General features: G+C 50.6%; 1 protein-coding gene across 3 annotated transcripts; it reads right to left on the bottom strand.

The window, feature by feature from the left end:
• Nucleotides 1-1,414: 1,414 nt before the first annotated feature.
• On the bottom strand, nt 1,415-22,187 carry ETV7 (ETS variant transcription factor 7). Of its 3 annotated transcripts, XM_028120651.2 has the most exons (8): nt 21,910-22,180; nt 20,072-20,201; nt 8,724-8,888; nt 8,220-8,345; nt 5,897-6,112; nt 4,502-4,644; nt 2,158-2,258; nt 1,415-2,054 (listed from the first exon to the last, which is right to left on the bottom strand). In XM_028120651.2, exons 1-8 carry the CDS (start codon nt 21,913-21,915, stop codon nt 1,937-1,939), a joined length of 1,005 nt encoding a protein of 334 aa, XP_027976452.1. In that variant the 5' UTR covers nt 21,916-22,180; the 3' UTR covers nt 1,415-1,936. The 3 variants fall into 3 exon arrangements, with proteins under 3 accessions (XP_027976452.1, XP_027976453.1, XP_027976454.1); XM_028120652.2 differs by lacking the exon at nt 5,897-6,112 and having other exon boundaries at nt 21,910-22,187; XM_028120653.2 differs by lacking the exons at nt 20,072-20,201; nt 21,910-22,180 and adding an exon at nt 17,922-18,341.
• Between the last annotated feature and the right edge of the window lie 1,135 nt (nt 22,188-23,322).

Below are 23,322 nucleotides of genomic sequence, written 5' to 3'. Positions count from 1 at the left end.
GGGCTCTGGTGTGGTAGACTCTGCCCAAGCCCAGGCCCCAGTGGCCCCAGCGCTGGGTGAGATTCATCACCCCGGGTGAAGACATATTCCCTGGGATGCACAGCTATTGACAACCAGTAATGAATGCCAGGCCAATGCCAATGTCGTACCTGGAAGAAGTGACTTAGGAGGCAGCATGAGGAGTCCACCAGGCTGAGCTGGGCTGTTTGTCTTGAGCCAGTCCCTCCTCATCTCTGGCCTCAGTGGCCTTATCAATAAGAGAAGAGACTGGATGAGTGGATTTTGACAGTCTTTCCCATTCCAGTTGTGGAGTTCTGGGTTAGAGATGCTGAGAAAAGCTGGGAGCACGGGTCCATTCTGGATCAAAGTCAAGGAGATGGAACAGTTTCAAGGAAGAGGAAAGGGACCAAGGATTTTCGTACTGAGCCTTTACGCCAAGGTCACCTGCCCGGCCACTCTGGCGTGGAACTGTCCAGGGCCCAGGTGGGACTCAGTCAGGACAGAAGCACTGCTTAGGAGTGGTCACAGCTCTGAGTGCCCAAGTCCAGGAATCCTTATCAGCTTCTGCACAGTGACTCAGAGCCAGCTCAGGCTCCACCAGTCGGGGATTTTCCTGACATGCCCCGGGGGTGAGCGGCAGAGGTTTCTTCCTGCCCAGAAAGAAGATGTGAATCCAAGAAGTTCTGTTTCCAATGAAGTGAAAACACCCCCTTCCCTTTCTCCCCCAAACCTTACTGGAAGGGTCACAGGGCAGAGGTTCTGACCCCCTCGCGAAGCCCCAGCCACTCCTGGGGCATCAGGGAGAAGAGAAACTGAACCAATAGCCCAGGCGCACTTTCACGCTTTCGGGCAGTTGGGTTTGCAGAGTGTTCTTGGCGAACACTGACTAAGTGCTTCCTACAGAGCAGGCACACGCTAAGCATGTCACCAATGTTGTCTTACAGAGATTTCTGGCAATCCTGTGAGGTCAGGTCAGGAATAGCATCTGCATTTTACGGGTGAGAAGCCTGAGGCTTCCGAGAAGGGACAACAACCCGCCCAAGGTCACGTGGCAGGTGCGGGTCCGGGAGCACAGGAGGCCACGTGCAGGGGCCAGTGGCGATCCCCACTGAGTCATTGTCACAACATCAACAAAGGACTGAAAACAGGAAAGAAGTTTGGGCCAAGTGAGGTGAACCATTCAGCAGAGATGCCGAGGGCAGAGAGGCAGGGCCATGGCCTTGGCTTGAGAAGTGCCCCATCCATGAAGAGTCACTAAAACCAACCAACCAGCCAAGGAACAGCACTGCGTTCTGGAGAGACATCCCAGCTCTGCAAGCCTTGCCCCTGTTTCCCCATCTTTAAACCTCGGGGGTTTGACGTGTTAATGGAATGAGATTAAAATATGTGTAGGACCCTTAGGACAAGTGAGCACTTAAATGTCAGCATTGTTATATTGTTACTACTAAGACCGACAAAGGGTACTCCTTTCTCATATGCCAGCATCAGCCCCCAGAGGGCTGGTTTTCAGGAGCATGTCCCTTTTAGGAAAGAGCTAAGGCTCGGTGAGGGGCCTCAGCTACCTTCTTCTGTAAGTTGAAGGAGCTGGGCTGGATGCTCTCTCAGCCCCCGGCTACCGCTCCCAAGCTGGGCAGGTAGCAAGGGGTAGGGCAGAGAGAGGGTTCATTTCCCATGCCCCACTGAGCCCCAGTGCTACCCTACCCAAGAACGATGCCCCCCACAGTGTCCAGAATGTGAGGCCTCCCCGTTCTCAGCCTCCCAGGTGCCCAGGCAGCTTTGAGGTCTGAGACAATGGTTATGATCCCATGAGTGCAAAACCCGCTGGGGATCCCTGCTGCTCCGTGAGGAAGGTGGAGACCACCAGGCAGCTAGCTGCCTTCAAGGGAGACTCCGTTTCTGTCCCATCAGTCCTTGGTGCCCAGAATCCTCCTGCCCCTCACGGAGAGACTTCCAGCATCTCCTCCTTGAAATCCATCCTGTGCTGCTCCCGGCTCTCCGGCTGCTCCAGGCGGCTGTCCCCGTCCTGGCTCACCTTCCCAGGTATCTTCAGAAATCTGGAATTCAGGCCCCAGGTGCAAATCAGCCCCTGCCCCGGCTGCTTCCAGCCCACCCAACCCCTCTGTTTCCCCTTTTCACCTTGGCGCCTAAGCTACTCACCTGAACAGGAGTTTCTGCCCGGGTTCTTTCCTAATGATGTTCAGCTTATAGTAGTGACGCAAGGCACGAGACATCTTCTCATAGGTCATGTTCACCCGGTTCTAGAAGGCAAAGCAGTCCCATAGGACCCTCTCCCTCCCTTAACCTCAGTCGGTTAAGCATCGACTCTTGATTTTAGCTCAGGTCATGATCTCAGGGCTGGGAGATCAAGCCCCATGTCAGGCTCTGCACTCAGTGGGGAGTCTGCTTGAGATTCTCTCTCTCCCCCTCTCCCTCTGCCCCTCCCCCTGCTCTCTCTCACTCTCTCTCTCAAGAAAAAAGTGTCTGTCTCTGTCTCCTTGCCTCCCATCCTCCACCTCCCCATTTCCTTTAAAAAAGAAAAAAAAAGGAGCAGGTTGAACTGGCTGGTTTCTTTTAAGCCCCTCAGCCCAGAGTTCTGTGAGCATTTATGAGCGCTGTCTTGAGTTTGGAAGGAGAAAGCCAGGGGAAGGTTGGAGGAGAAATAATGAGCACTACCTACCGGGCTGAGAACCACAGGGCAAGAGTAAATCACCTGTTGCTTTTATTTATTTATATATTTTTAAAAGATCTTATTTATTTATTTGAGAGAGAGTGAGCACAAGTGGAAGGGAGGGGCAGAGGGACAAGCACACTCCATGCTGAGCAGGGAGCCTGACACGGGACTCGATCCCCTGAGCCGAAGGCAGACGCTTCACCGGCTGAGCCACCCAGGCGCCCTTCATGCATTGCTTTTAAACAGCAAATGTCACAAGTAGTAACAAATACATATATATTTCGTTGGAAACACAGAGAGACAGCATGGGAAGGGGAACACAGTGGTAGGAGCAGCTCACCATGAGCTGAGTGACTTGAGCCAAGTCGTTTTATTTTTTCCTCTCTCTGAGGGGTTGGCAGTGCAGAGTAAGGGCAAAGAGGCTGGGCTTTAGTGTCACCTTAAGCCCCGGCTCCACCATTTGGCAGCTGCGGGACCTCGGATAAGTTTGTCTGCCTCTCTGCAGCTGTTTCCCCGGCTCCCAAATGAGGATAAGAACGTCCCTCTCGCAGGTGTGTCGGGAGGACTAAATTAGTTATCCCATGGGAGCACTTCGCACAGTGCTTGGCATGTAGCACAAGCTCATTAAATGGAATTGCTGCTCTCTGGGCCTCGGTTTCCCTCCCTGTACTATATGGGGATTAGACCAAGTAAACACACCCAGCCTCGAGGCCTCTGTATCCTTCCAACTGCCAGCACCACTGAGAGGCAACAAGGGTGGAGCACCGCGGGGCGTCTGGGTGGCGCAGTCGGGTTGAGCGCCCAACTCTTGGTTTCCGCCTGGGTCGTCGTGATCTCAGCATCATGAGATCAAGCCCCACGTGGGGCTCCTTGCTTAGCAGGGAGTGTGCTTCTCTTCTTCTCCCTCTGCCCACCCCCCTGCCAGCAAATCAGTCAATCAATCAGTCTTTGAAATAGAAGGGAGCCCCTGAGCCACCCACTCTGTGTCCAAGTCCATGCTCTGCCATGTACTGGCTGCAGACTCTTGGATAAACCACTACGGGCTTCTGCTTCCCCTCTGCTGTCCACGTCACCAGGTGTCCTGAGGATCAGATGAGTTAATACAGGGAAAGCCCTCAGAGAGGTGCCTGCTGATCAAATGCCATGCCGTGTTAGGAAATGCTGTCTATTACAGATTACCATGATTGTTAATAGTTTGGTTTTCTTTAAGACTCCTTTTTTTTAGACTCCTTTTTTAGTTAAATGAATTTATTTATAGACAAGGACACTTGCTTTATATCACCACTGGAAATCAAGAGATTGACATCGTAGTTAAAACTTTTAATCCTAATTCTTACTAAAATAAATAATTAATAGAACTTGGAGTAAACCACCTAAAATCCTCTGGCAAACGTCCCTTTAGGTATGGGCATTCCTCACATTGGGACTAACACGAGATGCTCCCGCAGGGCCTGAGACCTGGGTTTATACCCCAGCTCCCCCCAGGAAACTGGCCTCCTCATCTGGCCTAACCGCCCCACAGCATATGTGGTGCAATTCAAGTAAAGATACTCTGAGAGTCTCAAGCACTAAGCAAAGGTGGGTTTGAGTGTGTAGAAGGCAAGACTCCTGAGTTTCAGGGACAATTCCCATCCTCAAGAAGTAACCTGAGAGCCCTCAGGATCTCCCAGAATAAAATGATCCCAACACTTCTGGAGCTGCTGGTGAACCCCCACCCCCACCCCCCGTCAGTTGAGGACCATCCCCTAGTGCTGGCGGGTCCACTCTGAACCCCTGCTCTGTCCTCTTCTGGATGTGTGGAGGCCATCCTGCCTGCTGGCTTCGGTTTACCTTATGGTTTCCCCAGAGTCTGGCAAGCCCGTTTGGATCCACAACTCTGAAGATCTTGGCATTCTTGTCTTCCCACCTGATGTAGGGCTCGTACCTGGCGTCAGAGAGCAGCTGATACACGTAATCCCACAGCAACCGGCAGTCTGCAATTGAACACAAGGGGTGCAGACAGGGGGCTTTCCTGGGGTCGTGAGGATAGGCATTAGGAAGGTGCTCTGGGGCTCTCTAAGCTGGGGCCCAGGCATGCAGTGGGATGGTCAAGATGACGGATCAACAGGAACAGCCACATGTGGGGGCTCATGGTCTCATTTATTCACCCCAGCTCTGGGAAGTGGTTACCTTTATCCACACAGAGATGAAGAAATGGGCTCAGAGAGGTATGGACAGGTCCCAGTCACTGCGCTCCTAAGTGACACGCAGACCAAGGAGTCTAGCCCAGCTCGGCGGACGTCAAAGCCAACGCCCTTCACGTGGGGGCAGGTGGCAAGGGCAGGCGGTGGGGGTGCTGGAGGGTGGCCAATGGCCTGAACCTGCCTCCAGATCCCTCTCTGCCCTTTTCCTGGTTCTCCATTGAATTGGGATTGTTAAATCCATCCTGTCGAGCCCCCTCGCGAGAGGCATGAGAAAATCAAATGTGCCATCAGGGAGCACAAGTGGCAGAGGGGGCTTGGGAGCGAGAGCTTTAGGCCCCCTCTCTGGTCCACCCGGCAGGGTCATTTCAGGCAGATTACCTAACCTCTTCTGAGCCACAGTTTCCTTATAGGCGGTGACATGAGGATTAAGATAATAGACCCAAGAACCCTCGGCATAGTGCCTGGTACAGAATAAGTGCTCAAAGAATAGTAAGCATTATTATTAAAAAGACCTGATACTTATGTTTTAGTGCTTCCCAGGCACCCGGACGGCCTGGGTTCACACCCCAGCTCTGTCACTTACTGCTATGTGATTGATCCTGGGGGAGTCACTTAACCTCTCCGTGCCTCATTTTCCTTCCCATAGAATGGGACTAATACTGACCTCTAATAGCTGATATGGGATTAAACAAAGTTCTCAGAATCATGCCTGGCACATAGTAAGGACCCAACCATTTAGAAATAAATAAATAAAAATTTAAAGGAGAGGAATACGCCATTTCAATCTCACTGTCTGACTGTGACCGGCTTCACTGTCCCTGCCCTGGAGACAGGGCAGGCTTGGCGCCCCTGGGCAGCCCTGCCTGCTGTGGCCAGATTGTGGCTGGCACATGGGACAGTCACCCTATCCCCCCTAACAGCCCAGCACAGACTCTCTCATTCCCCAGCTCAAAACAACCCTCCTCCCTGCCACCGACCACCCTCTGGGACTTGGCCTCAGCACACCTCCCTCTGGGCCAGGGGCATACAGCCTCCTACTCACCAGCGATCCTGCCATCAATGGGGGCCTGCGGCATGGTGGGGAAGGAGCAGGCTCCCTCAGCCCTGCAGCCCAGCTCCACACAGTGAGATACGTTGAGGGACGCCTCCCTGCCAAGGGGCCCCTTGGCCAGGGGACTCAAGGAGCTGGCAAGCCCCAGGTGTGATGGTTGCTGCAGGAGATCCCTTCGGGGGGCCAACTGAGGGGGCCCAGTCCCCTCTGCAAGCAGATAAGCACCACTGATTCTTTGGACTCAGAGCCTCCCCCAGCCCAGACCACTCAATGGCATGCCTGGGAGCCCCTTGGGGCAGCACTCGTAATGCTCTTCCTCCATCCAGTCCCCAGCTGGAAGGTCAGGGAGGCATAGAGGGCATGGGTGAGGGCCAGACAGACCAGGTGCTAACCCCAGCTCCCAGACAGTAACTCAATCTCTTAAACCCATTCCTTCATCTGTAGAATTGTTTGCAAAGCTAAGGGGTGACAGAACCAGGACCAGAATCCAGGTGTCTTGTATTTCAGTCCTATGCCCTCTCCATCCACCAAGTAAATAATTATTGAGAACCTTCTGTGAGCCAGGCATTGTTCTAAAAATCTTGGGGACATATCACTGAACTAAAAAACAGCCCCTGCCCTCATGGACCTGATATTGTAGTCGTGGAAGAAGTCCGGGGTTTGGAAAGGGAGAGAGATGATTAAAATAAAAAAGGAAATAGGGGCGCCTGGATGGCTCATTCGTTGAGCGTCTGCCTTTGGCTCAGGTCAGGACCCCAGGGTCCTGGGATCAAGCCTCACATCGGGCTCTCTGCTCAGAGGGAAGCCTGCTTCTCCCTCTCCCACTCCCCCTGCTTGTGCTCCTGCTCTTGCTATCTCTCTCTGTGTCAAATAAATAAATTAAAAAATCTTTAAAAAAAATAAAAAAGGAAATAGAAACAGTACACAATATGAGGGGGGACGGAATAAAGCACTATAAGGCAGACAGGGAATCCTGGGAAAGACAGGGGTACGTGATGGTAAAAGAAGGTCTCACTGAAGTGTTAACATCTAACAGACATCTAAAGGAAGTAGAGGAGTGAGCTATGTGGGTATCTAGAGGACGGAATGCCAGGCAGAGGGAACAGCAAGGGCAGAAACCCTGAGGCAGGAGTGTCTCTGGCTTGTTCAATGAACAGGGAGGCCAGTGTGGCTAGAGCAGCATGAGCAAGGGGGAAAGGGGTGGGAGAGTTCAGCAGGTGGCAGGAGGTCATTATAAGGACTGTGGCTTTGACTCTGAGTGCAGTGGGAGCCATAGGAAGATTTTGAGCAGAGAAGTGACATGATCTGACTTATGAAGCTCTCTGGCTACGCTATTGCAAATAGATCATAGGAAGTCAAGAGTGAAAACAAGGACACCAATGAGGAGATTCTCCAGAGGTAATGGGGGCTGGGCAATGGGCAGCAGTGGAGGTGTGTGAAGTGGATAGGTTCTGGATAGATTTTGAGGGTAGAGCCAACAGGGCTTGTTGACGGTTGGGATTTGAGCAGGAGAGAAAGAAAGCAATCAAAGGTGACATTTTGGCCAGACATCTGGCCAACATTTTGGCCAGAGCAACTGAGAGGATGAAGTTGCAGTTTGCTGAGATGAGGAAGCCTGGAAGAGGAGCAGGGTTATGGGGAGGAAGGTGGGGCAGGAATCAGGTGTTTGCTTTAGGAGCTTTTAGGGTTGAGATGCCCATTAGACATCCCAGGGGAGGTGTAGCGTAGGCAGTGTGGGGTGTGAAAGTCTAGAATTCACAGAGGTCTGGGCATATGTAGGGATCATCAGTACTAGATGGTATTTAGCACCCTAGGTCTGAGTGCAGATAGAGAAGAGGCCCCCTGGGCCATGGGGTACCCCAACATTGAGAAGTAAGGGAGAAAAGAAGCCAGGAAACTGAGAAGGAGTGACCATGGAGTGTTCTGGAAGCCAAGGGAAGAGTTTGAGGGGAGGGGGATGACCCACTAGGTTGTAGGCCATGAGAGGTGACAGTGAATAAGGACTGACAGTGGATGTGGACATCCCCACGTTCAGGCTTCTAGAGTCCCTGACAAGAACAGTTTCCACAGGGAGACCAGGAGGAGAGGAAATTCTTTGCTGGAGAGGAGAGCAGAGAAATGAGGAGTTGGAAGGTGGAGGGCTGCCGAGAGAGTCACAAGGGCTGGGGTGAGGACTGAGGAGGCAGGGCAGAGGGGAGCTGGGAGTTCAGCCCACACAGCTGCCTCTTCCCTTAGGTTGCCTGGAGGAAGCCCTGCCCTCCCAAAGAGGCCAACTTGGGGGAGGGTCCCAGAGGTCTGAGAAGAGCCTCCTCACCTTCCAGGAGGCAGGAGCAGTGCTGAGTGGGCATCTTCTGCCTGAAGGCCCCTCCAGAAAAGGGTCCACACACTAAGGCTTGCCTCTGGGTCTTGATGTACTGAAGCAGCTCATACAGGACATCACCTAGGGGTGGAGGCAGGGAGCAGGTCGGTCACCTGCCTCTGGGGTGAGGGCTGGGGTCAGTCACAAGCTTCATGCTGATGAGATGAGAGGCAGCAGAGTGGAAATAGGTAGGGGAGACAAGAGCCACAGGGAAGGGGAGGGCCAAGTGACAGCAGGACAGAGCTCCGGGCTCTGCAAACAAGAGCCAGATTCCTTTGCTGCAGGCCTGCTCTTGCGAGGAACCACCAGGCAAACATTTATGGAAAAGGGGACGTCTGCCATGGTGAGAAGTGAGCATGCTCCTCCAACCAATGCATCCATCTCCCACCATCTCCCTCCCTGGGCCTACCTGGGTTTCCGTCAGAACGTTTTAGAGGGAATCCAGTGAGTTCCCCTGACCTGAACCAGGTGCACGAAGCCGGAAGTCATCCTTGGTGAGAATACAGAGGGCTCGGCCATTCATCTCAAACCCATGCTCCCCAGTGCGCTGCAGAGAGTACTCCTGCTCAGCCCAGCGCAGCCAGTGCAACACGTCCTCCCTGCTCCAGAGTGCCGGCTGGATGCCTGCAACCACAGGGACAGGGACTGGGAGAGAGCACAGGGCAAGGGCAGGAGCTCTCCCCTTAACAATCACTCATCCACTTCAGGCCCTCTCTGGAATGTCACCTCCTCCGAGAAGCCCACCCAGAATGCTACATCTGAGCAGATGCTCTCCTGTCCTATCTCCCCGCTTGTCACCATGTCCTGTTCTTTTCCTTCCTGGCACCTCACTTTCCTTGTCATTGCACTTCATAGTTATACGTTTATGTTTATCATTATCTATGCATTATGTATGTGTTCACTTATTTTATTTTTGGTACCCCCTCACCCCAGTCTCTTTCCCAGTTCTTAACTCAACAGATATTTACTGAGGAACTATTATGTGCCTGGCACTGGGCTGGTTGTGCTAGGACACAGCGGTGTATGTATTCAGCACCGAGGACAGCGCCTGAACCAGAGGAGGCGCTCCAAAGACCTGTGTTGAGTGATGGTGTCCTGTGAAGAAGGCGTGTTATTGTTACTGTTTTCCCAGTGAGGAAGCTGAGGCTCCCAGAAGCTAAGTGACTAGCCCGGGGTCACACAGGTAGCACGAGGTACAGCCAGGCCCAGAATCCAGGTCTGTCTGGCTGCCACCCTCTTCCACTCTGTTGTGCCAGCTCAGGTCTGGGTTTGCTCAGGGAACACCCCAGGGGACAAAGAAGCCTCCTACACCCATTTCCAGCTTGTGTGTTCTTGTCTCTGGCAATACCCAGACAAGAAGTTGCTTTCTTTTATTCCTCTTCCTCACATGTCTACTCTGCCTGGGCCTATTACGCTCCTAATGCCAATTATTTACCTCCCTCATCTGGGTTGTGTTTAACAGGGCCACTTTATGACTTTTGTGGGCCCTGGTACTCTTGCCTTCCTAGGCCCCTTCCTCCCCTAAAATATATTTAAAATTTTATTTTATGGATGCATTGGTAGAAAGACAAGTATATTGTTATATATTAAAACGTTTTCTTCTGCCTAAAAGTTCATTTTTTTCTCTTGATTTTTAAAAGAAATCAGAACATTTTTGTGGTCCCCTAAAAGTATTGGGGCCCCCAGCACTGGCCCACCATGATGGCAGCCTGCTGCTTTGCTTTGTGTGGTGCTTCTCCTCCCAAGAGCGTTTCAGCCCTATCAGGATCCTGGCCACGTGACAGTGGGAGGAGCTCAGGGCTCATCAGGGCTGGTGTGACAGGTAGCAAAACTGAGGCAGGGGAGATACCTGTCCAAGGCCACACCTTGGGAGTGACAAAGACTAAACCACCCTGTGACTGCCTTGGTCCCAAATCAGCACAAGAGATAAAACTCGTTTTCATGTTTAAAAAAAAAAAGAAAAAGTGCATCATCCACTTGTTCATCGATTCAACCAATACCTAATGAGCATGGGCCATATGCCAGGCACTGTGCCCCTGCTGGGGACACAGCACAGAGTTAGGCTGGCAGGAGGGAGGTAACCAATGACTATCTTATGACAATCCTGCTCTCTACACAGAGGGAAAGGGCCCTGAGCTACAAAGGCAGAAAGCAGGGCAACACATCCCAGCTTAGGAGGAAGGAGAGGATCCCCTTAACTTTATTTGGGGACCTAAGAATGAACAATAAAGAAGAAGAAATTTCTGAAACTGGCTGAAAAATTATTTAAGGGGGAAGAAAAGAACAGAAGTAGCAACTGGCCTTTGTGGTACTACATACCACAAAGCCATGTGATTAAGATCTGACACCATTACTGAGACTGACAAGTATCAGGGGAAAAGATGGAGCCCGGAAGTGTGTGTGTGTGTGTGTGTGTGTGTGTGTAAATTTAATACATGTTAGAAGTGGGGTTTTAATTCAGTGGGAAAGGATTGTGAATTTAAGCTATGCTAAAACCACAACTGGCTCTCCACCTGGGAAAAAATATATCTGGACCTTTACCTGTCACCATTTACAAAGATCAGTTCCCAATGGGATTAAGACTTAATGAATAAAACAATAGAAACTTCAAAAGAAGTGGGGGGGGCACCTGGGTGGCTCAGTCAGTTAAGCATCTGCCTCCCCCTCAGGTCATGATCCCAGGATCCTGGGATCAAGCCCCGTGTCGGGCTCCCTACTCAGCGGGGAGCCTGCTTCTCCCTCTCCCACTCCCCTTGCTTGTGTTCCTGCTCTCGCTGTGTCTCTCTGTGTCAAATAAATAAATAACATCTTTAGAAAAATGAAGTGGAAATAGGGGGGTGCCTGGCTGGCTCACTCGGAAGAACATGCAACTCTCGATCTCCAGGTTGTGAGTTTGAACCCCATGTTTGGGCATAGAGGTTATTTAAAAATAAAATATTTTTAAAAAGTGGAAATAGGAAACCCACATGCATTAAACAAGGGTGGGGGGAACCTCAAACCTCAATCATGACAGGAAACTCAGAGGCTGTTACATAAGTAGAAGATGCACTTGATTACATTGAGTTTTGTATGTGTGGTAAAAGATACCATAAACGAAACTAAAAGAGGGCAGAATAAAGGGAAATATTACAACGCAGATGAGAGATAAAGGGCTAATGTCTATAAATTGATCTTTTTTTTCAAAAAAAATCTTACCAGTAATTCACAGTGGAGCAGGATTTCTCAGCCAAGGCACTACTGACACTTTGCACCTGATCATTCCTTGCTATGGGGGCTGTCCTGAATTTTGTGGAATATTCAGCAGCATCCCTGGCCCCTGCCCACTAGATGTCAGCAGCAAACACACACACACACACACACACACACACACACACACACACACACACAAACACACACACACACACTGAGATGTGACAACCCAAAATGTCTGCAGACGTTGCCACGTGTCACAAAATCGCCTCCGGTTGAGAACCTCTGCAGCAGAACAAATTCACTAATAACATGTGGCAAGACCCGACAGCTCACTAGTCAGGGACAGGCACAATCAGAGAAGAATGAGATAGCATTTTAATGATAACACCCACACCTGGCAGGATGAAGGGAGAAGGATGCCTTGCTGGGGGAAATAGGAATTTAGAGTCTCGGTGGGAGATCAGTCCAGTGATTTACAGAAGGGACTGAGACACAAAAGCTGAGCAGTGTGGAAGCTGGAAGCCACCCGACAACAAGATTCAGGAGTATCAGGGGCGGGCTCCTCAACCAGCCGGGGCTTCTGGGGCTCAGGGGACCCACTGGCCATTGCATTTTTGTGGGATTGCCTATTTCATGATATTTGAGTTTGTCAGCCTGAAAATTCAAGACTATGATTCCTGAGTCAGAGGAGTACATGGTCCTGTGTTTGGCCAGAGGGTGGGGATGGATTCGACCCCCTCCAGCTGTCCGGCCCCCAGGGAAACACTAAACTATGTGAAGAGGGGGAAATCGTGAACTTGGCAGACAGTATCAACCACAGATGTGGTCCTGCTACCAAGTCCTGAGACATGGGCAGGGGACTTCCCAAGCTGTCTGTGACAGACTCTGAGGTCACACAGTAGAACCTGAACATGAAGCCTGTCATCACCCCGGAGTGAGATTTGGTTTTTCTTTCATTACCTCTCATTCACTCCTGCCCTCACCTTTCATCCGTTTGCTGCCAGCACCTCAAGGCCAACAAATACAGAAAAGGGACCTTCCTGTTTCTCATGTCTTCAAAGACTAGGGGCAAAAAAGGCTTTCCAGAAGGATTTGAGCGCCCAGGGAAGGATCAAGTTCCAAGCAGGGGATCAGCCACCTAGCTCTGGGCCAAATCTCCAACCCCAGGGTCTGGGTCCCCAGCTCAGCCCCTTGCTAGCCAAGTCACCTACAAGCCACTCAGCCTCTCTTAGCCTCAATTTCCCCCTCTGGGAAATGAGATAACATTTCACTGCCTGGTGGGGCTGCTGTGCTGTTTGAGGGACAGGATGGTGCAGGGGTTAGGAGCCCAGGCTACACACTGTGCAATCCAGCATCTCACCCCTACTATGGTGGGAATGCATCCACCAGAAGACATGTATGCGAATGTCCACAGTGGCTCTGTTCATAATAGAAAAGAACTGGAAACATTCTAACTATCCATCAGTTTGAGAACGGGACAATCAATTTGTGATGTTTCCATGCAATGGAAAACAGAGTACTAGACACTGCTAGTCAGGACACGTGGTTTAAAGCTCACTGATACTCTGTTGAAGGAAAGAAGCCAGAAGTAATAATGCAATCAAGAACAGATGCTAATCTAGGGGAAGAACTCCAAACAGCGGTCACCTTTTGGAGGGGAATGGACCGGGAAGAGGGATAAGGGAAATTCATGGGGCACCGGAAATGGTCTAGTTCCTGATCTCAGTGGTGGCTGCACAGGTGTATCCACACATACACATTGGTACACTTAAGATCTGTACACATGACCGTATGTAAATCATCCATAAAAGAAGAGGAGAAACATAGAACAAAAAGGATCGATGATGGTGCCAGGCCAGCTGGAAACTGGCAAAACGACTGTTTCAGTGTCCTCATCGGAGGACAGTACCACCGACATGGGGCTGTCATCAGGATTCTATGCCGAGGTGATGAGAGTAAAATGCTTGACACGGGCCCAGCACACGCCAGCAATTGCTGGTGAGTGTCATCTAAGGCATCCACTACCCCCCACCCAAGACATCTTCCTGACCTCGTTACTGGGATGAGCCTGAGTCTCCCCTTACCAGTCTGACCGCCCCTCAGGGGCTTTACCTGCAAACCAGCCCATGCTTCTCCCTCTCTCAGCTATGATCCACCGTATTTTCCGTTCCTCATATCAACCATCTTTGTATCTCAAGACTCCAGCCTGATATCACCTTATTCTCCCCGCCCCAAACACATGCTCACTGGGGATTTCCAGCTTGGCTGGTTCCTGGCTTCTGGGACAGATCTGGACAGAGCCCCCAGCTGGGGAAGCTGGAGGGACTGTGAGTCCAAGACACCATTGGAGGGTTCGTGTATCTCCCTGAAGAGTCAGCAGTGCCTTTCACCCACCCCAGAGCAGGGCAGGACTTGATGGCTCCCCTCCCCATCCTGGGCCACATCACCCTCCACTGTGTTTATCACCGGGCGTCCTGCTTCCTTATGTCACTGTCCCCCGCTAGAATGTCAGCTCCATGACCACAGACTTTGCCAGTCCCAGTCACTGCTGTCTCTCCAGCACCTACAGCAATGCCCAGCACATAGCAGACGCTCAATAAATAGAAATTGCCTAAATGAGGGAGCTGAAAGACTTCTAGGCATCCTGACCAGCTCCCAATCCCACCCCAACCAGGTCTCTCTTCCCACTGCATTTCTTTGACTCTCTTGCTCAAGAAACTGACATGGCTCCCAACTATCAACCCCAGCAAGTCAAAACCCCGCTGTCCTGATTTCAAGACCCCTTCAAGCTGCTCCTTCCCACCTCATCAAAGCTATTTCCCAGCTACTCCTCACCACACCCCTGCAGTTTGCTAGATAATAGAGTGACCTCCAGAACAACAGAGCTGGACCAACCATGAGCAACAAAATCAGAACTGACAGCTGGCTTCTACCTTCCTGGCAGGGTTCTCAGGAAGAATGCAGGAAACTGTAAAGTGTTTGGCCAGTCCACTAAAAAATGGGAGCTGTCATCATCCCACACTGGTTGTTGCTCAGAGCAAGTGACAGCTGCAGGGTCTGAGGTACCTGAGTTTGAATCCCAGCCCCACCGTTTTACTGGTGGGTGACTATGGACAAGATCGTTCTCCCCACTGTGACGCCACTGTTCACACCTGTAGGGTGGGGATAAAAAAAGAATCTACTTTCCAGGCCTATTTAAATGTATTTAACCACAGTATATACAATATGCCCAGCACAATGCCTGGTCAAGAGTAAAAACTCAACAAATGGTATTTTTTATGACTATCAGCATCCTCATTGGTGGAGCCTGCCTGAAAATAGAGGGAGCAGCTTGTTTCTCTGCCATGATTACTGTAGTTTTTCCTTGGTTTACTGAGGGTCGCTGTCGGTCCAGTGTCCTCAAATCCATCATACCACTGTTTGTCTTGGCTGATGCTGCCTTTCTTGGTAATCACACTCAGCTTGACGGTCTCCAGACATCGGGGCAGGGCCAGTGCAAACAGGTGTGTTGTGTGCTCCACAAAAGCACCATTAAGGGGAAGAAATGGGAGGGTATAGATGAAGCCAACCCCAGCCCTGGCTGGCTTTGGCTTGGATTCTTCTGAAAGGAGGGGTCTTTTCAATCTGCACAAAGATGCACACGGTCTAGCCCCGACTTCAGGAAGGAGGAGGCTCTTTGTTTCCAAATCAGAGTTTTGGAATCTCCCATCTGTTTGTTGTTTGCCATATTCCCTTTCATTGGCAGGTGACAACATTACTGTCAACACTCAAAACCTCCAGAACATTCACTTCTATTCTCCAGCCTCACCGCTCCACCCCACCCCACCTCTCTCTTGGCATCTGCATCCATCTAACTTACTGCTTTTCATATGCGTCAATCTAGGGCAGAGTTTCTCAGATCATTCTGACCTCAACCCGCAGTAAAAAAAAAAAAAAAAATGCATTCCGTATCATGACCCACACACGCGTATATATAAAGAGCCCAGAGTATTCATGAAACGTCTATTTCATTTTTAAAAAATACTTATTTTGACCCACGAAATTGGTTTCACTCCTTAGCGAGTCTTGACCAAACACTCTGAAAAGCACTGTTAGGACATAGCTGCATAAAATGAGGCCCTTACAGCTTACTAGAGGCTGTGCCCCACCCTAAAGCTACTGAATCCAAATCTGCATATCAACAAGGCTCGCGGGAGACTCCTGTGCACCTGACCCGCCCTCGTCTAGGAAAGCAGGAAGCCGCACAGTTAGAATTGTATACGTGAAAATAAAGTGCCCGGGGGACTCTCTATATGTGAAGGATGTGAACTTGAGCAGCCGCACGAACATCTGCTGGAATTCCCCCAAGGGCTTTTTCCCTTGTTTTACAAGGCCAGGGAGTTGCAGAGATGTGTCATCCCTCTGCCCACGACATCTGAAAATTGCAGGTGGTGCTTTATGGTCTCTTCCCATGGCTTGCTTATTCACACCTAGGAGCTTTGAAAGTCACTTTCAAAATGCAGAGACCCGTTCCTCTGCATCCAACAGTGGCAAGTTCACAGAGCTTTTTGTGCCAGGGAATGAGCTCCAGGAATTTTCAGAGAGTGAGGACCAAGAACTAAGTCTGGGGTGTCAGGCCCCATCTGGCCATTAGCTGCACAGATGACTTTCTCAGGTGGAGTCTCAGTGTCTCTGTCATCAAATGCGGCTGTGCTGGGGACCATCTCTAAACTGCCTCTTCTCAAAATCCCCTGAGCTGTCCCTGGAGGTTGCATCATCTCCTCCCAGACTCCCTCCCCTGGGACCTCAGCCTGGCTCCTGCAAGTGGTCCCAGGGCCTGTACTGCCTTCACAGCTCCTGCCTCACCCAGGCCTTGGGTAACCCTCGTGGATGGAGACTGGGGGGAGGGACAACGTGGATCCTCTTCCGCTCTCCACTTCCAGAGCAGGAAGCATCATTGTGAATCTCCTTTTCTGAGTGCAGGGCACCGTGCTGGAGCCTCGTGGATCCAGCCCCTCCCTCCCTGCCCATGTCCTGGGGCTAAACAGGACAGTTATCCTCAGAATGGACTTTGGACTGCTCTACTGCACATCTTTGTCAGGCAAATAAACACAGAAGCATAAGCTCTACAGGGAAATTGTTGGTGTGTTCCACTTGTGGCCAACTCAAAAAGCTAAGCAAGATTTGTTTTGTTTGTTCACCTTCCTGCTGAGGCAAATCACCCTGATGATTAGCATAGAAGCCAGAGGTGAAGGAGGGAATGAAGTGGGCAACTGAGGATAAATGTCAGAGAGATGCCCAGCAATGGAAACCCAATTTCAAGAAACAGGGATGACATCATCCCAGCCATCTGAAAGATCAACCCCTCATCAGGAGTCAGCAATTTGCTTATTTGGGATGTTGTGGACAGGAAAATGAGTCATTTAGTATATCCTATCTTTTAAGACTGTTAGATATTTACTAAAGGCCAGAACTGGGTTACCTGAATATTTTCAGAAGTAAATATGAGTCATTAAATCTAAGATGAGAAGTATAGAAGACACTGCTGGGGCCCTGCCCATGGCCCTTGGCTCTCACCTCTACTCTCTGAAGGCCACCAAATGCCGAATGTAAGCACCTGACTCTGCACCTGACTTAGCCAATGTAAAGGGCAACTTGGGGAGCTGGAGAGGAATGGGAAAGGGGGGTGAAGCCAAGCCAAGCCCTGGCTGGGTTTGGCTCAGCTTCTCCCCAGAGGACCGAGGGGTCTTTTCAATTTTTGATGAAGTCAATGGAAGCAGCCTAACCCCATCATGGATGGGAAGTGGACAGATGAAGAACCTGCTTCCCTACGCCTGGGTTGGGAGGACTCAGGGTGTGCTCTCACTGCCCCCCAGAGGTCCCCACTGGGAGTGAGCTCCAGTTGCCCACAGTGCTACAGTTCAAAGTTCTTTTTTTTTAAGATTTTATTTATTTATTTATTTATTTATTTATTTGGGGCCTGCTTCCAAGTCGGGGAAGGGGCAGAGGGAGAGGGAGAGAGAGTCCCAAGCAGACTCTGCACTGAGCATAGAGCCCAACATGGGGCCAGATCCCACAGCCCTGCAATCATGACTTGAGCTGAAACCAAGAGTCAGACACAACCCACTGAGCCACCCACGTGCCCCTACAATTTAAATTTAAATTAGATTTCCTTCTCTCCTCTGTGGGGAAGTATTTCAGGGTCTGTTTCTGGAGAAATCTAACCAAAGGCAATAGGATTAGTACCTCAGCAGTTTTAAATAGATCACATGACCCTGCACCCTGAGTTGAGTAACCAGGGAATGGGCTGGCTGAAGAGGAGAGGAAGTTCTTGTCGCTAGAAATGTGCAGGAGGACCTGGTAACCATCTCAGAGGGGCCCCACCAAAGGGGGCTTCAAAACATTAAAAGGCTTGCATAACTATTTACCAAGGTGATGACTGCATTTTCATAATCCCCACTCCTCCTCCTGTACGAGATCTCTTACCTGGTAACCTTGAGCTAGGCACCCAGCGGCAGGGAGGTGACTGAAGGTTACTTGACCTTGGGCAGAACACAGTCTTCTGGCCCTCACTTTCCTTATTTGGAATAGAAGTGAGTTACTCAAGGCAACATCTAGGGTCTCTACTAGTATGGACATTCTAGGACTTGGTGTGCCAATTATGGGAGTGGTCTTTGAATATAGGGGAGGCCATAGGAGGTAATCTAAAGGGCCTTGTAGGACCCGCAAAGAATCCTGTCCCTCTCTGAGAATCAGTGTCCTCAGCTGCCATAAGATGACATCAAGGGTCCTTCTCAGCAGCAACACTCAGGGTCTTCAGGTCTGTCCCCAAAGTCCCATTTTTCCTCGTCACCATGGCTTGGGTTGGGAACAGTGCCCAAATCCTACCCTCCATGTAACTGTTGCCAAATATCTCCTTGCAATAGCCCTGTACCCCAAGCTACCAGTCAGGTTTGGCATTTGGACAAAACAAAGCAACAGAGGTTCTTTATAGAGCTCCTTGCTCCTCTCCCCAAATCACATTGCTACTTCCGTCCACCATGACTCTGAGGCATGAGGACATCCTTCACACTCTGTGGTTCTCTCGTATCTAGGAGTCCCCATCTTTCCACAGGCTCTGTTCCTCATTAAAAGAATGCCAGGCTATGGACAGCAGAGGCAGAGGCATTTGGGGGCAACCAGGTCTTCCCAAGGCCTATGAAGTCACACCCAAGATTCTGCTCAATCCTGTTGGTGGCTGAAAAAAGCAGGCCAAGGCCAGGAAATCAGAAGGAAGTGAAATCAATTAAGCAGTGTTCTAGCCACTGGGTGAGCTGAGCAAGCAGTAGCCTGGATGCTCCCCAACTCAGGTCATACATACCTGCCCACACCTGTCCAAAGAACCCCACCCAGATTAAGACCTCCCACCGGCAGTCAGCTTGCCACCTATCCTATGATTCCTATGGCTTAGGAAGTATGTTGAGAACTCTCTTAGAACATTATCAGCAAGACCGACATACTTAGGAAGTATGTTGAGAACTCTCTTAGAACATTATCAGCAGGACCTTAGCATGGAGAACCCATGTGCTCTTGGGCATGTCACTTAGCTTTTCCACCTCTCGGCTCTGGCAATTGAAACATAGGCATAGGGCGCCTGGGTGGCTCATACGGTTGAGCGTCTGCCTTCCGCTCGGGTTGTGATCCCAGGGTCCTGGGATTGAGCCCCACATCAAGCATCAAGCTCCCTGCTCAGCGGGGAACCTGCTTCTCCCTCTCCCTCTGCCTGCTTCTTCCCCTGCTTATACACTCTCTCTCTCTGTCAAAAATAAATAAAATCTTTCAAAAAGAAACATAGGCATAAATACATGAATCTATAGCCTGTTCTCTGGTTATGAGTTCCCTCCAGCAAGAGCATTACTTTGGAAAATGAAATAAAAAAGATATGGCCAGTCTGTTTCCTACAGCTGTCTTTGGGTGGATTTGATTATTCTACATATTCTTATGCTTCCCTGCCACTTCCCAATTTTTGACGATAAGCACATGCTACTTTTGTAACAATAACAATTAAACATAATTATTTAAAAGAGAGTTCTGCATACATACAGTTGTTGTTCACTATTTAACTCCATCTGCCTTCCTCATTGGAAGGAGTGTCCCCAACTCCTTGTCTTTAGACCGGAACAGACCCCATAGCTCATTTGATCCCAACCCTCATCTTACTAATGAGGAGACTGCCCGCTCTGCCCTCACCCTTGGCCATGGCAGCTGCATTCCCCCAAGTGAGAATTCACATTTCCTTCCTCTGACTTCCTCACCAAGGAAAAGTTAAAGAAAACCCAGCAAAGAAATAGCAGATGGAGGGAAGGCAATTCCTCAGGTAAGAAGTTTATGTGTCACATTTATGTCCTTTAAAAACATCAGCCTGGGGCACCTGGGGTGGCTCAGTTGGTTAAGCGTCGACTCTTGGTTTCAGCTCAGGTCATGATCTCAGGCTCATAAGATCGAGCCCCGAGTCGGGTTCCATGCTCAGTGAGGAATCTGCTTGAGATTCTCTCTCCCTCTGCCTCTCCCTACCACTCTCTCTCTCTCTCAAATAAATAAATACATCTTTAAAAATAAAAATAAAAACATCAGCCTTTCTCCTCCTCTCTACTCACGGAGTCTTCCTGGCAGCTTGCAGATTCCCCCTTCATCCAGGAAGTTCATTCTAGCTTCACATCTGGCCTGGGTGCCTGGGGGTGGTGTGGCTGCCTCAGGCCTCACAGAAGAGCTAGCCAATGCTCCCTCCTAGAAAGAGGAAAAACCAGGGCAGTCAAAGACAAGACTTCTTGGTGAAGGCTCAGTCATCCTTAAATATATTAAGAATTTTTCTCAAAGGGAAAGACCATCCATCTGTGTGGGGCACCTGGGTGGTTCAGTTGGTTGGGTGTCTGCCTTTGGCTCAGGTCATGATCTTGGGGTCCTGGGATCAAGCCCCAAGTAGGGCTCCCTGCTCAGCAAAGAGTCTGCTTCTCCATCTCCCTCTGCTTTTCCCCACTGCTCATACTCTCTCTCTCAAATAAGAAATTTCTTTAAAAAATTTTTTTAAAAAGGTAGGAACCGAGTATGTCTTCAGCTTGGTACCTTCGACATTTTGTACAGAGTGAACACTTGATAAATTTCATCTTTCTGATTCAAGTTTTTCATGCGTGTGCCTAACCCACCAGAAGGCTCCCCTGCCAAGATTTGAGGTGTAAGCTGGAAATCTGAGAGCCTAGGAATACTCACTGGGACCTTGGTGAGAGGACAGAAGGAACCTGAGGGGCCAGGGTAAAAAGACTTTCAGTCAAAAATAAATAAACAAGTAAATGCTGTTTTCAAGGGAGAAAAAGGAAGGAAACATTTCTGAATCCCAAGGTCCCACCAAGGGAAGCCTTTATCTTTACAATTTTACAACCAGCCTAGCCCCAGAGGTGATATGGTTCATCCATCAGGAAGGGGAGGTGAAAAAAGTGACAGGATTTTGTAGAAACAGGAGTAACCTTGGGGCTTATGCCCAGTGACAGGTGCCAGCCTGTGAAAAGTAAAAGTGAAACCAGTCCCAGCAAGTCATTTTCTCAAACTAGAATCTTCAAGAGGATTATATTCATCTCCTGATGTCGGAGGAGGGCAGCCTGCAGTGAAAGACTGTGTGTGGATCTGGAGCTGTCAAGGCAGAGGAGGATTTAACACCTTTTGGGGTAGTTCTCACTGCTGGCCCCCACCACACCACCGCCCCTTGGTGCTATTTCCCAGGTAACCCAGCTTCAGAGGCTGCCGCCTGGGAGCAGGACATGCCAAGCTGGAGAAGGGTCTAAGATCTCACACTTGCAGGAAGCCCCTTGTGGACTCTTCTACCCTCTTCCAAGCTTGAGGACGGGCCAATTCCGGGGCTTTAACTGCCTGGGAAATGCCAGCCTGGGATCTACTGAGAGTTAGAGCTCTGGGCTGCAGCATGAAAGCCAGGGGAAGGTCTGATAAAATATGGATTTGGATCTGAATCTTCTTCTGGAGAGAGGAGGTGGAGAAAGGCTTTGGAGGTGGGAAGGGGGCCCTGCTCTGGGGCGGTTCTGAGGCTTCTCGGGAAATACGGCAAATGGAGAGGGACTGCTAAGGAGTGGGGGGGCCCCTCTCCGGTGGCGTTTGCCAGCGGTTCGGGTCTGGTTTGCGCAGGAACTTCCAGGGACGTCACAACTGGTTGATGTAGGGGTGAGGAGGAGTAAGGAGGAGCAGTATATAACACGGGGGACGGGGTGGGGGGGTGTCGGAAGAGAGACAGTGAGGCTGGAGGTGAGTGAGGAGGAAGGACCGGTGAAGGATGGATGGTGAGGTTTGGGAATGTGTAGGAAAGTGAGATTCCAGCAAGTAAAAGTTCTGATAACATGGGTACGTTCACTGAGGTGGTGGAGAAGGGATGGGCGGGGGGCCCCGAGGCTCCGCGTGCGCGCGCGGCGGCGTTCCCCCGCCAGGCTCTTACCTGCATTACAGGTGGAGGTGAGAGAGCCACCGGCCGTCAGTCGTGAGCGCTCCACTGGCCGCGGCTGCTGGGCGCTCTCAGGCCCTCCTTCCCTCACCCCTTCACTGGGCCCCCAAAACTGGAAGGTCGCGTGGGAGAAAATCTCTTTCGAGAAGCGCCGGGTAGTGTACCCTCGGGTACCCCCGGCCAGCAGGCTCACAGGGCGCTCCGGTAATCGCTATCCTTCCGGGAAACGAAAACGAAAGAGCGGGATCCGACTTCCACTCCCGCCCCGGCGGGCTCTGGGGAGCGCAGCGGCGGGGGCTCTGTGCTCGCCAGCCGGGAGGCGTCGGTCCTGCGCACAGCCTCCCGCTAGTGGACGGCCCCTCGGGCAGCCTGGCCCTGGCTCCCAGGGACGCGGAGGTGAGATTCTGCGGGATCTGGGGAGCCGAGGGGACCCCTGGTCCTTGGGCTCAGGACAGCAACAGAACAACTTCCTGTCACCCCTGTATGTCTCCGCATTTGGATGGGAGGGGACCTTAGGGATGAGTGACCTTCCTGGCCCTGACCAACCCGACCTGCCGTTGGTTGGGCCCTTTGGACGCCCCACCATCCCAGCCGAGCCCCACCATCAGAGCGGCTGTGCTACTCCTCCTGACTTAGACCCTAGTACCCTGTGGAGCCTGGCGAGCACCTTTTCCCAGGTCTCTGGCTCCCCCAGGCAAGCCAACACACCAGCACGAAGAAAAGGAGGGAAGCCTTCTGCGGAAACTCCGAAGTTACAGATGCTGTTATAAAGACGGCTTAGCGCTGATATATCAGGAGCTCCTAGAAACTAGTAAGAACAGGGCCAGAAACCCAATAGAAAAATGGGCAAAGGACATGAATAGTCAGTCCACATAAAACAAAATGTTGAATAGCCCGGGAACATAGAAGAAGATGCTCAGACTCACTCATTATAAAAGATGTGCAAATAAAAGTTTTTGAGATACCATTTTTTTTTTGCCTGTTATTTTGGCAAAAATTCAAAAGTTTACTAACATAATCTGCTGGAGAGGCTGAGGGGAACAGAGAGAACACTGGGCAACCCCATGGAAGGCAGTAAGACGAGATCTGGCAAAGTTACAAATGCACATACCCTTCACCCAGCAATCCCACTACCAGAAATGTATTCAATAAATCTACCTGCACATATCCAAAACAATACACATTATTGATTTCAGCATGGCTTATGATAATGACCGATTAGAAACAATCCAGGCATCCATTAAAAGGGGGTGATGAAATAAATCATGATAGATCCATTTAACAGAACACCATGCACAATCTGACAGAGCTCTCTGTGATGATGGCAAGCTCTCCAAGAGGCAGTACAGCATAGCAGTTAAGAACCTAGACTCTGGGGGCGCCTGGGTGGCTCAGTCAGTTAAGCGT

The sequence above is a fragment of the Eumetopias jubatus genome, unplaced genomic scaffold (assembly GCF_037043125.1).
Source record: "Eumetopias jubatus isolate StellerSeaLion01/CBP00866 unplaced genomic scaffold, mEumJub1_p1.0 scaffold_6, whole genome shotgun sequence".
NCBI classification, from domain to species: domain Eukaryota; kingdom Metazoa; phylum Chordata; class Mammalia; order Carnivora; family Otariidae; genus Eumetopias; species Eumetopias jubatus.
Note: the sequence above shows the minus strand (reverse complement) of the source record. Positions and strands in the feature narration are given on the sequence as shown.

Bases quoted from the DNA above. Each gene is read 5' to 3' on its own strand.
- ETV7 (XM_028120651.2), bottom strand. The intron at 6,113-8,219 runs GTGAGGAGGCTC...ATCTGCTTGCAG, and splicing joins CTGCTCCTGCCTCCTGGAAG to AGGGGACTGGGCCCCCTCAG. The intron at 2,055-2,157 runs GTGAGTAGCTTA...CCTGAATTCCAG, and splicing joins GGGCAGAAACTCCTGTTCAG to ATTTCTGAAGATACCTGGGA.